The sequence below is a fragment of the Neoarius graeffei genome, chromosome 15, assembly GCF_027579695.1.
Source record: "Neoarius graeffei isolate fNeoGra1 chromosome 15, fNeoGra1.pri, whole genome shotgun sequence".
NCBI lineage: Eukaryota > Metazoa > Chordata > Actinopteri > Siluriformes > Ariidae > Neoarius > Neoarius graeffei.
This window is the reverse complement of record NC_083583.1, coordinates 73,174,126-73,191,252: the sequence shown is the minus strand read 5'-3', so window position 1 is coordinate 73,191,252 and position 17,127 is coordinate 73,174,126. Positions and strand designations below refer to the sequence as shown.

General features: G+C 41.0%; 1 protein-coding gene across 1 annotated transcript in view; it reads right to left on the bottom strand.

Moving 5' to 3' along the window:
- nav2a (neuron navigator 2a) overlaps positions 1-15,703 on the bottom strand; it is a 229,138-nt gene extending 213,435 nt beyond the window's left edge. Inside the window, exons 1-2 of the mRNA XM_060941848.1 lie at positions 15,618-15,703; positions 1,732-1,849 (exon numbers count right to left, since the gene is read on the bottom strand). Coding sequence (XP_060797831.1) covers positions 1,732-1,849; positions 15,618-15,677 — 178 coding nt within the window. The 5' untranslated portion in view covers positions 15,678-15,703. The remainder of the gene's footprint in view (positions 1-1,731; positions 1,850-15,617) is intronic.
- Positions 15,704-17,127: the final 1,424 nt, after the last annotated feature.

The window sequence follows — 17,127 nt, the reverse complement described above, 5'->3', positions numbered from 1 at the left end:
TCCAGACCTGTCTCCCATTGAAAACATTTGGTGCATTCTGAAGCGTAAAATAAGAAAAAGGAGACCCGAACTGTTGAGCAACTGCAAATGGAGATCAGGCGAGAATGGGACAACATTTCTCTTTCAAAACTACAGCAGTTGGTCTCCTCAGTTCCCAAATGTTTACAGAGTGTTGTTAAAAGTAGAGGTGATGCAACACAGTGGTAAACAAAAATTTCTCAGTTTCAACATTTGATATGTTGTCTTTGTTCTATTTTTAATGTAATGTAGAGTTTCCATGATTTGCAAATCTTCACATTCTGTTTTATTCACAGTTTACACAGCGTCCCAACTTTTTTGGAACTGTGATTGCACTTAGCGCTGACAGACAGTAGACTATTTAGACCAGTTTAAAAAAAAAAATGAAATTTGATGTTCTCCACAGTTTAATGAAAAATTGTCTCCAAAATATTGTGAGATATTCATAAAAATAAATACATTTTAAATATAAATAAATAAATAAATCTGATTACATCACGATGCTGGATAACAAGATATTATTCTCCTGGATCACGTGACATCACTTAACTGGATCACATCACTACAGTAGACAGCAGGAGGTCCTCACAAAGATAGTAAAACCACTCTCTCTCTCTCGAGAAAGAGAAAGCAGCTCAAATTTCAGTGGCAATCATGAAGTGTTTAGTTTTCTGTCTCCAGAATAAAAGAAAAACGAATGCAAAGTGGCTTTCGCTTTTCTTTTATTCTGGATAAAAGGAAAAAAAAATGATTCCAGTGAGAGAGCGATCAAATAACCACCTACTAATCTACAGAAGGGTGTGTGTGTGTGTGTGTGTGTGTGTGTGTGTCCTCCAGTTTTATCAACAGCACAGACAGATATACAGACACTATTCTTGGTGCAGTAAAGTGCAGGCATGTTATGGGAGGGCTGAAATGATGGATGAATGGATGGATGGATGAATGGATGGATGGATGGATGGATGTAGAGACAGATGGATGGACAGAGCAGCTGATGGTGGGTGTGTACCAAGAAGAAATGACAAAAATCTGACTGTGCTTCTACACACTAAGCTTTCCTTATAGGATCAAAAACTCCCAATGGTATCTGGCTACTGGAACAGCAATCTGTCTGTCTGTCACACCAGATTGTGTGCGTCTGTCTGGCTGTTTACTTGAAACTCTACAGAAAGGACACCATGATGTTGAAGAGATTAGCTGTGTCGATATAATCTGTTTTTTTTTGTCTGTCCGTTATTTATTAAAAATCCACATTAATAATGGTATAAAAGGGAAAGAGGACAGACAGTTCAAATCCCATTACAGTAATAAACGTAATAATCCAGGAGTGTTGATAACTTTATAACTGAGACACAGAAGAGTATCACATTACAAAGACACTATAAAACAATTAATTACACAACAATACACTCCTTCACGCTTATACTCCATAAACATACTAGACCAAAATGAAGGAACAATTTGACTTTAAAGAAACACACACACACACACACACACACACACACACACACACACACACCCCAAAAGTCTGAGAGGATCTGCTTATAGTTCTCATTCTCCACTATATAGGAGTCTAAAAACACACAGACTTCTTGAACTGATGGTTTGAAATAGTTATACATTTCCAAACTTCAATTAAATCAATGCAAAAGTTATATTTGTTTGCTTGTTTTTGTCTGTTTGATTGTTTTCTGTACAAAAAAAGATTCATACCTATGACTTGGATGATTTCAGCCAAAAGCACTCCATCAGAAACATCTTGCTGCAGATCTTTAATCAGCTGCTTGTGTCCTGATTTTGCCAAATAGTGATTTGCCCAGTCTGTGTAGATCTGACAGAGAGAAAAAGGAACTCTTAGTGATCCAAATATCCAAAAATGTACAAACACAATCTAAAAATTATGCTTTGCTTTTGATTTACAGCATCAGAAATGAGTGCTTAAAGACGGGAACCAGAGTGAGCTGAGCGTTTGTCCTTTTGTTAGGCGGAGTATTCAAATGCCGGCCATTGTGCCCTATTCATGTGCCCTATTCAGTGCACTCGGGGCAGAAATGGGGTGGGGTGGGGTGGGGGGGATTAAGGGAATGAATAATGTGAAAGGCCCTGTGTTGAATCAGTGTGTTTAAAAAAAGCTTCTACCCAGGCATCTTATTACGTCCAATGACATCACCAAACTCTGCTTCTAATACAGACACATTTACATCAAAAGTGTTTCCAAAATTCACAGACAAGACACAGTACAATACAGAACACACTTACAGTCACTTTAACGTGTCTATTTCTGATATACTTTAAATAAATACTTTAAATGAATGATATTTAAACAAAGTTAGTTCAACAAATGACATAAGGGAAAGATTTTTCTTGAGCTGCTGAAAACAAGAAACATTGACAGTGGATCTGTGGTGGATTAGAAAACATGAAAACTGTAGTGATGTGCTCAATCATTTCCACAGATTTATTGTTTTCTGAATGTCCCAACATTCTCTCTCTCTCTCTCTCACACACACACACACACACTGTTTTTAGTGAGAACAAAGCTCCAAAGGAATGTTTTTACTCAGTGGAATAAGTCAGGGGTTCTAATGATAGGAGACAACAGGTGTGTGCGCGCGCACACACACACACACACACACACACACACACACACACACACACACACTGCAGTGCTGCAGCATCATGTACAATTTGAAATACAAACAGCAGGGATTTCCCTCTCTAAAAGGATACAATGCACTGTCTCTGTGACTCATTTACCCAGCATGCTCAGTAACACACACACACACACACACACACACACACACACACACACACACACACACACACAATAGCAAATCACTGACAGAGAAGTTTCTCATGAAATTGTTGCTATAACCTAAACACTGACATAAATAACTCTGAAATGTACTGTACCTGTAATACAGTCAATAAACAAACAAACGTTCATAAAACAATTGTAATACAATAGATAAAAATGGCCATTTTAATATCTCCTTTAGGCCAATAGCTATTAAAGGGGAACTGAAGCCATTTTTAAACTTGCTTTATTTCTTAATTAACGTGTTATTCAATTACGTTTTCGGTTTTATTAACCTTATAACGTGACTCGTATATTAAATCTATCCGCCTTTTCGGTTTTTAGTCATGCTGAATGTAGTTCGTATGGGCCACGGCAGGCGTCGCTTATCCGCGCAATCTTCACGAGACTTGTGCGAGACTTCAAACGTGAAGTGTCAGCGCCGCCATTTTGAAAACTGTTTACACAGGGCCAGATCGCCATATCATTCCAATTTAGATTAATTTCGAGATTTGCCACTTCATCAGTAATGGAGATTATTCCATACGACTTCCAACCAACGTGGAGTAGAGAAGAGTTAGAAAGACGACAGGATAAGGACGAGTCCGTCGAGCTGGTATTTACGTCATTACTGTCGCACAATTAAAACGTCAGATCAGGCGGCTGGTGGGTTTTCAAAATAATAAATACATGCATGTATTTTTGTGATAAATACATACAACCCCGATTCCAAAAAAGTTGGGACAAAGTACAAATTGTAAATAAAAACGGAATGCAATGATGTGGAAGTTTCAAAATTCCATATTTTATTCGGAATAGAACAAAGATGACATATCAAATGTTTAAACTGAGAAAATGTATCATTTAAAGAGAAAAATTAGGTGATTTTAAATTTCATGACAACAACACATCTCAAAAAAGTTGGGACAAGGTCATGTTTCCCACTGTGAGACATCCCCTTTTCTCTTTACAACAGTCTGTAAACGTCTGGGGACTGAGGAGACAAGTTGCTCAGGTTTAGGGATAGGAATGTTAACCCATTCTTGTCTAATGTAGGATTCTAGTTGCTCAACTGTCTTAGGTCTTTTTTGTCGTATCTTCCGTTTTATGATGCGCCAAATGTTTTCTATGGGTGAAAGATCTGGACTGCAGGCTGGCCAGTTCAGTACCCGGACCCTTCTTCTACGCAGCCATGATGCTGTAATTGATGCAGTATGTGGTTTGGCATTGTCATGTTGGAAAATGCAAGGTCTTCCCTGAAAGAGACGTCGTCTGGATGGGAGCATATGTTGCTCTAGAACCTGGATATACCTTTCAGCATTGATGGTGTCTTTCCAGATGTGTAAGCTGCCCATGCCACACACACTAATGCAACCCCATACCATCAGAGATGCAGGCTTCTGAACTGAGCGCTGATAACAACTTGGGTCGTCCTTCTCCTCTTTACTCCGAATGATACTGATTTCCATAAAGAACTTCAAATTTTGATTCGTCTGACCACAGAACAGTTTTCCACTTTGCCACAGTCCATTTTAAATGAGCCTTGGCCCAGAGGAGACGTCTGCGCTTCTGGATCATGTTTAGATACGGCTTCTTCTTTGAACTATAGAGTTTTAGCTGGCAACGGCGGATGGCACGGTGAATTGTGTTCACAGATAATGTTCTCTGGAAATATTCCTGAGCCCATTTTGTGATTTCCAATACAGAAGCATGCCTGTATGTGATGCAGTGCCGTCTAAGGGCCCGAAGATCACGGGCACCCAGTATGGTTTTCCGGCCTTGACCCTTACGCACAGAGATTCTTCCAGATTCTCTGAATCTTTTGATGATATTATGCACTGTAGATGATGATATGTTCAAACTCTTTGCAATTTTACACTGTTGAACTCCTTTCTGATATTGCTCCACTATTTGTCGGCGCAGAATTAGGGGGATTGGTGATCCTCTTCCCATCTTTACTTCTGAGAGCCGCTGCCGCTCCAAGATGCTCTTTTTATACCCAGTTATGTTAATGACCTATTGCCAATTGACCTAATGAGTTGCAATTTGGTCCTCCAGCTGTTCCTTTTTTGTACCTTTAACTTTTCCAGCCTCTTATTGCCCGTCCCAACTTTTTTGAGATGTGTTGCTGTCCTGAAATTTCAAATGAGCCAATATTTGGCATGAAATTTCAAAATGTCTCACTTTCGACATTTGATATGTTGTCTATGTTCTATTGTGAATACAATATCAGTTTTTGAGATTTGTAAATTATTGCATTCCGTTTTTATTTACAATTTGTACTTTGTCCCAACTTTTTTGGAATCGGGGTTGTATTATACTGAGCGCATTCCCCACATAAGGTCTCAGTAAGGTTTTGGACAGCACTACAAAATGGCGTCCCCACTATATAGTGCCCTGTATAGTGAGTAGGGAGCGATTTCGGACGCAGGGAAAACTTCTGGCTTGATTACATCAGCATTCGAAAGAGGGCGCGTGCGTCTTTTGACAATGTTGGCAGATGTTGGTCACTTTGATTTCCGCTGTATGTTTTACTTCCATCCTACGATGTCTCGCACAGGGCTCAGTGAATCTTTTTTACGGCCATTGCTTTGACATATGGACTGATATATTACTGAGCATATTTCACACACTCATAACTTGCTATAGCAGTGACAAAATAGCTGTCAGAAATGCATTCCGATATTTTATAAAATGAGATCAATAGAATTATGAGAATAAAAAATTTGCCTTCAGTTCCCCTTTAAAGAAAATTATTTTTTCAACATTATCTCATATAGGAATAGGAAATACCTTGTAGAGGAAAAAGTAACATACAGTATATCATAAGTTGCCAACATGTCTTGCAAAGTATCCCATCTATTTCATAGATGAAAACTATTGTTTTTTATAAGACTTATAAAAATTACTTCAATTTACATATATAGCACCTTTCGCACATCCTAGGTCGCTTTACAATTAGGGAAAAAAATTAGGAAAAAAAAAAGTTCACCGAAAGAGGTTCAGAATGTAATTCCAAAGGCGTAGCTACCCAGAGTCCCACCAAAAAGCACACGAAGATAAATCACACACCGCCTGCACAGCCGACGCAACACCACGCCAAGCACAGAAGCACCACCGCACAGAGCGCTGGACAACACTCATATTAAAAGAGCAATGAGCTCACTGCAATCCATAGCGAGGAACAGAGGCATCACCCACGGCGGACCAAGGCCTGAATATTTGTTATTATTTATTTATTTACCGTATCTTGCAAAAATCCCCCTTGGTGTTTGTCCTGTTTTGTCGCATTACAAGCTGGAATTAAAATGGATTTTTGGAGGGTTAGAGCCATTTGATTTACACAACATGCCTACCATTGTAAAAGTGCACTTTGTTGTTTTATTGTGACACAAAGATGAAAAAAAAACAGAAATCTGGAGTGTGCATAAGTATTCACCCCCTTTCTATAACTTTGTTTTCTATAAACAGGTATTCACCCCAACAGTGGTGCTTGAAAGTTTGTGAACCCTTGAGAATTTTCTATATTTCTGCATAAATATGACCTAAAACATCATCAGATTTTCACACAAGTCCTAAAAGTAGATAAAGAGAACCCAGTTAAACAAATGAGACAAAAATATTATACTCGGTCATTTATTTATTGAGGAAAATGATCCAATATTACATATCTGTCAGTGGCAAAAGTATGTGAACCTCTAGGATTAGCAGTTAATCTGAAGGTGAAATTAGAGTCAGGTGTTTTCAATCAATGGGATGACAATCAGGTGTGAGTGGGCACCCTGTCTTACAACCCCGATTCCAAAAAAGTTGGGACAAAGTACAAATTGTAAATAAAAACGGAATGCAATAATTTACAAATCTCAAAAACTGATATTGTATTCACAATAGAACATAGACAACATATCAAATGTTGAAAGTGAGACATTTTGAAATTTCATGCCAAATATTGGCTCATTTGAAATTTCATGACAGCAACACATCTCAAAAAACTTGGGACAGAGGCAATAAGAGGCTGGAAAAGTTAAAGGCACAAAAAAGGAACAGCTGGAGGACCAAATTGCAACTCATTAGGTCAATTGGCAATAGGTCATTAACATGACTGGGTATAAAAAGAGCATCTTGGAGTGGCAGCGGCTCTCAGAAGTAAAGATGGGAAGAGGATCACCAATCCCCCTAATTCTGCGCCGACAAATAGTGGAGCAATATCAGAAAGGAGTTCGACAGTGTAAAATTGCAAAGAGTTTGAACATATCATCATCTACAGTGCATAATATTATCAAAAGATTCAGAGAATCTGGAAGAATCTCTGTGCGTAAGGGTCAAGGCCGGAAAACCATACTGGGTGCCCGTGATCTTCGGGCCCTTAGACGGCACTGCATCACATACAGGCATGCTTCTGTATTGGAAATCACAAAATGGGCTCAGGAATATTTCCAGAGAACATTATCTGTAAACACAGTTCACCGTGTCATTCGCCATTGCCAGCTAAAACTCTATAGTTCAAAGAAGAAGCCATAGCTAAACATGATCCAGAAGCGCAGACATCTTCTCTGGGCCAAGGCTCATTTAAAATGGACTGTGGCAAAGTGGAAAACTGTTCTGTGGTCAGACGAATCAAAATTTGAAGTTCTTTATGGAAATCAGGGACGCCGTGTCATTCGGACTAAAGAGGAAAAGGACGACCCAAGTTGTTATCAGCGCTCAGTTCAGAAGCCTGCATCTCTGATGGTATGGGGTTGCATTAGTGTGTGTGGCATGGGCAGCTTACACATCTGGAAAGACACCATCAATGCTGAAAGGTATATCCAGGTTCTAGAGCAACATATGCTCCCATCCAGACGACGTATCTTTCAGGGAAGACCTTGCATTTTCCAACATGACAATGCCAAACCACATACTGCATCAATTACAGCATCATGGCTGCGTAGAAGAAGGGTCCGGGTACTGAACTGGCCAGCCTGCAGTCCAGATCTTTCACCCATAGAAAACATTTAGCGCATCATAAAACTGAAGATACGACAAAAAAGACCTAAGACAGAATCCTACATTAGACAAGAATAGGTTAACATTCCTATCCCTAAACTTGAGCAACTTGTCTCCTCAGTCCCCAGACGTTTACAGACTGTTGTAAAGAGAAAAGGGGATGTCTAACACCTTCTGCGCGCTTCGGCAGCGCATTGATACGGAGCTCAGATATCAATGCGCTGCCGAAGCGCGCAGAAGGTGTTAGTACGCCTGTCATTATAGTGCGGACTTTCCATAGCATAGAAAATCGCTACGTTTCAATTTGTGTAACTGAACTTGTTTCATATAACTGGTCATATAAACCTATGTAAACAGGAAAAACACGGAAGAATTTGGTTGCATCTAACTACAGCCCAAAAAAATACCATTGGCCATGCTGAGCCTAGCTACATTGCTAACAGGAGTGACAGCGCGTCTGACTGCATCTGACTGACTGGGAGGTCGCGCAAAGCTCGGATAGGTACGGAGCAGCTCGTCTCAATTCAGATAAGAGCATATTTCATTCTGGAAGTACGGTGGACTGTTCCTTTAAAGGGAGTTAATACAGATACACTGTGGGTTAATATCAACTAACAGTCTGGGGTTTTGCTCCGTAGCTTTCTTCACTCCAGAGCAGATTTAGTGCTCGCTTCAATCCTGATAAGTCTTGACTCAGCATGAGAGTCAGATTTACTGAAAGTCAGGTGAAGTTAAGTCAACCACCTGACGTGGTGTCCAGAGAAGACACCACGACTGAAAATCTTCAAATGAAGATTCACTCTTAATTTAGGACTGATTTTTAATCTGGACTCGTAGTCTATTTTACAGAGAAACAGTGTGTACTTACAAACCCATTCGGAAACCTGCCAGCTATTTCTGAACACACACACACACGAGTGAGCAGAACCTCTTTGCTTTGATCTTCTGAAAATGTTGAGGTTGAACAACCTTAAAGGAATTTCTTAAAAAGCCCCTATATTAACTTTACTGTAATTACAGAGCTAATGCAGTGAGTCGAAAACACAGTTAACCAGAGACCCTCCATTACACACACACACACACACACACACAGAAACTCAATAACAGCAGCATAAAATCACAGCCTAATTAAAGCTAATTACATGAAATTGTACAGAGGTGATGGAAAGGTCAGCAGGGAACGGGGTGAAATAAATGGTGCGATCGTTCATTTAACTCAAACACACTAAACCTAAAGAAAAGGCTTTCGCTTCCTCTAAATGAAAACATCACAATTCTAGCTCAGTACTTATCCTTAAACATGCTGAAAAATACTGAAATCAAAAATTCATTAAAACACAGAGAGAGAGAGAGAGAGAGAGAGGTGCTTGAAAGTTTGTGAACCCTTTAGAATTTTCTATATTTCTGCATAAATATGACCTAAAACATTATCAGATTTTCACACAAGTCCTAAAAGTAGATAAAGAGAACCCAGTTAAACAAATGAAACAAACCTTTGCTTTCAGTATCTGGTGTGACCCCCTTGTGCAGCAATAACTGCACAAGGGGGTCATGGAGATGGAGACAAGATGGCGGCGCGCATAGTCACAGCGGCTACAGGGTGTCCACTTAGGTGCTTTACTTTTGTATTTTTCCTTATGCTTGGGTGTTATTTTACCGATTTTTGCGAAGCAAAACTCTTGTACAGCCACCGGGAACTATGCAACATTGGATACAATTGCCAGATTACCATCACGAGCAATTACCAGTGGACTAACAACATCCCTCCAGAGATAGCGAGACCATTGGATGCTCCATGGATTGTTGTCAGCTTGGCCAAGCGCCGCAGGCGGCGGAAGGACCGGGGCTGCCGGTCAGGCCTGCTAGCCAGACTTAAGAGGCAGCCATTTAAACCTCCGCTCCCCAGCATCTTCCTGACCAACGCATGATCGATCGTCAACAAAATCGACAAATTGGATGTACTACTGGTCGGACATCCACTCGTCCGCGACTGCTGCGCCCTGGTCATCACGGAGACGTGGCTCCAGGAGGAAATCCCCGATGCCTCAATGCAGCTAGCTGACTGCACAATGCATCGCAGCGACAGGAATGCTAAAGCCGGCAAAACCAGAGGAGGTGGTTTGTGCATTTACACACATAATGACTGGTGCACAAATAGTAAGATCATCGCCACAGCCTGCTCCCTGGACTTAGAGCTAATGACTGTTGTATGCAGACCATTCTATTTGCCTAGAGAACTGTCAGATGTGTTAATAACCGCTGTCTATATAGCTCCGGATGCCAATGTCAGCTTAGCCCTTGCCTACCTACACGACTCAATCACTGAACAGCAGTGGACATACCCAGAGGGAGTACATATCATCGCGGGGGATTTTAACAAAGCTTGTTTAAGGTCTGTGCTGCCCAAATTTGTTCAACATGTGAAATGCCCCACGAGAGGGAACAACACCTTGGATCATGTTTATACAAATATCAAGCTAGCCTATAGATCTGTACCTCTTCCCCATCTGGGCATGTCGGACCATATCTCCCTGCTTCTCATCCCGGCATACACACCACTTAGGAAAAGGTCAAAGCCTACCACCAGAACCATTAACACCCTGTCTGATGAGGCCCTGGCCCAGCTGCAGGACTGTTTTGCCCACACAGAATGGAGTGTCTTTGAACACGATGACCTGCAGACCCACACAGATACAGTGCTAAGCTACATCACGCACTGCATGGATACTGTCACCATGGAAAAGCGGGTCCGTGTCTACCCCAACCGCAAACCCTTGATGACAGGCAAGGTCCAGTCACTGTTAAGAGCATGCAACTCTGCATATAAATCTGGGGACCGGGCACAGTACAGCAGAGCTAGGGCAGATCTAAAAAAGGCCATCAGAGAGGCAAAGCTGGCCTATGCAAATAAGTTGTCCGACCACCTCTCAGATAACAACCCCAGGCAGGTATGGGAGGGCCTGAAACATATCACCAACTACAAAGGTAATGGGACAAGCACAGGAAACATAGACATCTCTCTAGCTGAAGAGCTAAACCACTTCTTCACGCGCTTCGAGAAGACTGTAAACATCCCTACCACACACACACACCTCTGTTCACAGCCTCCCCTGAGCCCAGTTCACACACACTTACCCTCCAGGAACACTAGGTCTGCAGTGTGTTCAGGGCAGTGAACCAGAGGAAAACTGCTGGCCCAGATGGTATACCTGGCAGTGTACTTAAGGCCTGTGCTGACCAGCTGTCTCCCGTGTTCACCAGGTTATTTAATCTCTCTTTGTCACTAGCCACCGTCCCCCACTGCCTGAAATTGGCAACCACAGTTCCCGTCCCTAAGTCCACCACCATTAGTAGTCTCAATGACTATAGACCCATTGCACTAACACCTGTGGTGGCAAAATGCTTCGAAAAGCTGGTCCTAAAACACATCAAAGATTGCCTCCCCCCCAGCTTTGACCCCCACCAGTTTGCCTGTAAAGCGAACAGGTTTACTGAGGACGCCATCTCCACTGCCCTCCACACTGCCCTGCACCACCTGGAGAATCCTGGGACCTCTGTAAGAATGCTCTTCATTGACTTCAGCTCAGCCTTTAACACCATCATTCCAGACATCCTCATAGCCAAGCTGGTCAACTTGGACTTCCCTCCTGCCACGTGTGCCTGGATCAAAGATTTCCTCACCGACCACCCACAGTCTGTCAGGATTGGTAACAGGAGCTCATCCACTCTGACACTCAGCACTGGCTCTCCACAGGGCTGTGTGCTGGCCCTCTCCTGTACACCATATACACACATGACTGCACACTCACACACCCCTGTAACATCATCATAAAATTCGCTGATGACACCACTCTGGTAGGACTCATCACAAAGAATGAAAACTCTGCTTATAGAGATGAAGTCCAGAGACTGACAGAGTGGTGTGATAGCAACAACCTTACCCTCAACACCAGAAAGACTAAGGAGGTGGTCAAGGACTTCCGTAAAAGCAAAGCCGACACCCCCCCGCATAAAAGGTGACATAGTGGAGAGAGTGCCCACCTTTAAGTTCTTGGGGACCCACATTTCTGGGGACTTGTCTTGGGCCGCTAACACAACTGCCCTAGTAAAGAAAGTCCAGCAGCACCTCCATTTTCTGAGGGTCCTGACATGGAACAGGCTGCAGACCGACTTGTTAGTCTCATTCTATCGGGCCACGATTGAGAGCATGCTGGTGCACGCCATCCCAGTGTGGTACGCTGGCTGCACAGTGGCCGACAGAAAGAGGCTACAGAGGGTCACCAGAACTGCAGAGAGGGTGATTGGCTGTCCACTCCCCTCCCTGGACGCAATCGCCAGCTCCAGGTGTCTTACCAGAGCTAAGGCAATCATAAAAGACCACTTTCATCCAAATCATCACCTGTTCAGCATGCTGCCCTCTGGGAAAAGGTTTAGTTCCTTCAGATGTAAAACCAACAGATTCAAGAACAGCTTCTTCCCTTGGACAGTCAGAACTTTAAATGCACTTTAAAAAAATAATAATAACAACAAACAAATTGTTTTTACAGGCTGCTATGAGTGAGCGTGTGTGTGTGTGTGTGTGTGTAGGTCACCACACTGCTGCGACTGATCATACCCATATCATGTGCAATACTAATGTGCAATATTACCTCTGCCTACCTCTATTTTTATTTATTTTATTTATTTTATTATTATTACTAGTATTACTTTTTATGTTGTTGTATTTATTATGAATTTTTTTTTATATGTTCTCTTGCACCTTTGTGACCATGCTGGCTAAATTTCGTTGTTCAGGCAACTGCTCAATGACAAAGTCTTGAGTCTTGAATCTTGAACTGCAACTAAACGTTTGCGGTAACTGTTGATCAGTCCTGCACACTGGCTTGGAGGAATTTTAGCCCGTTCCTCCGTACAGAACAGCTTCAACTCTGGGATGTTGGTGGGTTTCCTCACATGAACTGCTCGCTTCAGGTCCTTCCACAACATTTCCATTGGATTAAGGTCGGGACTTTGACTTGGCCATTCCAAAACATTAATTTTATTCTTCTTTAAACATTCTTTGGTAGAACGACTTGTGTGCTTAGGGTCATTGTCTTGCTGCATGACCCACCTTCTCTTGAGGTTCAGTTCATCAAGAGATGTCCTGACATTTTCCTTTAGAATTCGCTGGTATAATTCAGAATTCATTGTTCCATCAATGATGGCAAGCCGTCCTGGCCCAGATGCAGCAAAACAGGCCCAAACCATGATACTACCACCACCATGTTTCACAGATGGGATAAGGTTCTTATGCTGGAATGCAGTGTTTTCCTTTCTCCAAACATAACACTTCTCATTTAAACCAAAACGTTCTTTTTTGGTCTCATCCGTCCACAAAACATTTTTCCAATAGCCTTCTGGCTTGTCCACGTGATCTTTAGCAAACTGCAGACGAGCAGCAATGTTCTTTTTGGAGAGCAGTGGCTTTCTCCTTGCAACCCTGCCATGCACACCATTGTTATTCAGTGTTCTCCTGATGGTGGACTCATGAACATTAGCCAATGTGAGAGGGGCCTTCAGTTGCTTAGAAGTTACCCTGGGGTCCTTTGGGACCTCGCCGACTATTACACGCCTTGCTCTTAGAGTGATCTTTGTTGGTCGACCACTCCTGAGGAGGGTAACAATGGTCTTGAATTTCCTCCATCTGTACACAATCTGTCTGACTGTGGATTGGTGGAGTCCAAACTCTTTAGAGATGGTTTTGTAACCTTTTCCAGCCTGATGAGCATCAACAACGCTTTTTCTGAGCTCCTCAGAAATCTCCTTTGTTTGTGCCATGATACACTTCCACAAACGTGTTGTGAAGATCAGACTTTGATAGATCCCTGTTCTTTAAATAAAACAGGGTGCCCACTCACACCTGATTGTCATCCCATTGATTGAAAACACCTGACTCTAATTTCACCTTCAAATTCACTGCTAATCCTAGAGGTTCACATACTTTTGCCACTCACAGATATGTAATATTGGATCATTTTCCTCAATAAATAAATGACCAAGTATAATATTTTTGTCTCATTTGTTTAACTGGGTTCTCTTTATCTACTTTTAGGACTTGTGTGAAAATCTGTTGATGTTTTAGGTCATATTTATGCAGAAATATAGAAAATTCTAAAGGGTTCACAAACTTTCAAGCACCACTGTGTGTGTGTGTGTGTGTGTGTGTGTGTGTGTGTGTGTGTGTGTGTGTGTGTGTGTATAAAAAAATTTTACATGTATGGAAGGAGTCTCCCATGTCAGCACTTTCTAATAGTCAGTAAGTTTCCTGACACAGGAGAGTCTTCAGGGGGGAGAGACAGCGAGAGAGAGAGAGAGAGAGAGAGAGAGAAGAGGCTGGTAAGGGACTGACTGTTTATAGCTGCTATAACACAAGCTAGAACAATCTTGTCTGATGGATGTTCCATCACATTAAATGTAACTAAATGTGCAACGTGTCACTCATTATTAAATTAAACATTATAACTGCTGGTATAAGTGGAATAACACACTCCAAACTGTGAAGTTGCACAAAATTAAGCCACTTGAGAGATTTTGCTTCACATCGGGCCGTATCACATCACCCTGGCGTGTCACGTTGTTGCATAACTGCACAGCCTGGAGTGTGTTATTCATTACATTAAATACACACTGTAAGACTTTCTGAAAAACAACACGCAATGTACAAATTGTATCCTTGTTTGTTCTGACTGCAAATTTTAATCTCTCAAATTACACACAAAAAAAGCAATAAATTCAAATTTTTCTTTTCAAGAAAATAAACAGCTCTTCCTGACTGGACATATGGCGACATACCCAGGTAATCCTCATGTTGACATACTGACCGTTTTATTCTTTATTTTATCCCCGAGTTCTCCTTAACAAAGGAGGCAACAGATCCATCGATATATTCACACAGTCACCTACTTCAGAAATCTGCAAATAACCTGTGGATAACGTGCTGATGTTTCTCATTAAGCGCTTTGAACTTCAGACTAACTTTCTAGAAAACAAGCCGTACCTTTTCATAATGAACGTTTCATCCAGTTTCCTGCTTAAACTACTACTACTACTACTACTACTACTAATAATAATAATAATAATAATAATATTTATTATTATTATTATTATTATTATTATTCCACTGCACAGATACGACAGTGTACCCTTAAAAAATGCTGAAAGGAGCAGCCACTAGTTTTATCAACTCATGTATGCAGTTTCCTGTTTGAAATATATAAAATATACAAGACAAATACATCAAATTCAGTAATGCTGCCTGAAAATTTGGCAAATCCCAAGGCTGTATTTTAATCCTCTTTTCACTTTTTTCTATAAATGCTTTCTTGTAGAATTAGCGATGTCAAAGACAGGACACTAGCTCTGTCAGCTATCTCTTTAAAAACTAGCATGTTAACTTTGCTTGTAAAAACCCCGACTGTATTTTAAGCCCTTTGTACTTTCTCTTCAGACCTGCCATCATATTTAGCAAATACAGAGAACACTTCACTTTTAGACAAGTTAATTAGTTACATTTCGGTTACTTTTTTTCAGAATTTTCAAAATGGCTTCAAATTATGGGCCAATGATGAGGTTCATACCATTAATTTATTTAGTATTAACACTATATTCATGATAGCTTCGAGCTCTTTTGAGTATAATAATAATAATAATAATAGCAACAACAACAACAATAATTTAAAAAGCTCCTTATTACCACATGCTGGTGCACCTCAAGTCTCCATGTTTAGCCCTTCACACTTGTTTCAGACTTCTGTTGCAAAGTTTAGCTCAAGCTCACCATTTTGTAATGATCACAGAATGTCCTGCTGTTGTTTCTTTCTGGTATACATAGATCCATAACGTATCCACAGGTTTACAGGCGCTGTTCAAAGAATCAAATAAATAAACAGTAATCCTTCACTGAATCCTTGACCAGCTTCGATTAGCCACAACAGCTCAGCAGGCAAGGTGTCAGGGATAAGTTTAGCCTCCTTGCGCAATATATCTTTCTCTCCACAACTCTATTTCAAGTGCCAGAGACCTTGACTGTCATTTATCATCGTGTCCTTGCTGTGTGTATTCTCATTCCACACATATCTACAGATCTCCTCAGCTTCTTTTCTACTGTGCTTCCAATTGGATTGCTCTGTGGAGAGATGATACCCATGTAAGACTTGTGTGTTTAATCTTGGCTCCACCCTTGAACCATCAGACTCTCTTATTCTCATATACACACAAACGTAAGGACAAGCACACACACCTGGTTAGGACTGACATCACACTGGAGTGTCACCATATAACACTTACATGGAGAGAGAGAGAAGCCCCTGAGGGTATCTAGCAAAGAAGTCAGAAGTGTCGGTCTGTCTGTCTGTCTCACACACACACACACAGAGAGAGAGAAAGTGCAAAGCAAAGCTTCAAACTGTGCGTGTCTACAGATTTGTTAGTAAAATGTAAAATCGAAGCTAAAGCTGGGGTATACCATCCCCCCTCAAAATACGCCAACAAAGAGGAACATACCAATCTTTTTTTAGTCTGTGTTTGTTCATATCAAGCTTTTTTTAGTCTTGAGACAAAAAAAAGGTATGTTCATCATTTGTGTATATTATGTACGTACTTAACTCTGACAAGACTGAAGTACTTGTACTCGGACCACATGCAACTAGAAGTAGGTTTTCTGATTACACAGTAACTCTGGATGGCCTTTCTGTTTCTTCACGTGCAGCAGGAAAAGACCTCGGAGTGATTACTGACCCCAGTCTTTTGTTTGAATCTCATGTAGATAACATTACCCGGCTAGCGTTCTTTCATATCAGAAATATTACTAAGATAAGAAATATAATGTCACTACATGACGCAGAAAAACTAGTTCATGCTTTTGTTCCTTCCAGGTTGGATTATTGTAATGCCTTACTGTCTGGATGTTCCAGTAGGAGCATAAACAAGCTCCAGTCAGTTCAAAATGCAGCAGCAAGAGTCCTTACTAGAACTAGAAGATATGACCCCATCACCCCTGTCTTATCCACACTGCATTGGCTCCCAATCAAATTTTACATTGATTATAAAATACAACCCCGATTCCAAAAAAGTTGGGACAAAGTACAAATTGTAAATAAAAACGGAATGCAATAATTTACAAATCTCAAAAACTGATATTGTATTCACAATAGAACGTAGACAACATATCAAATGTCGAAAGTGAGACATTTTGAAATTTCATGCCAAATATTGGCTCATTTGAAATTTCATGACAGCAACACATCTCAAAAAAGTTGGGACAGGGGCAATAAGAGGCTGGAAAAGTT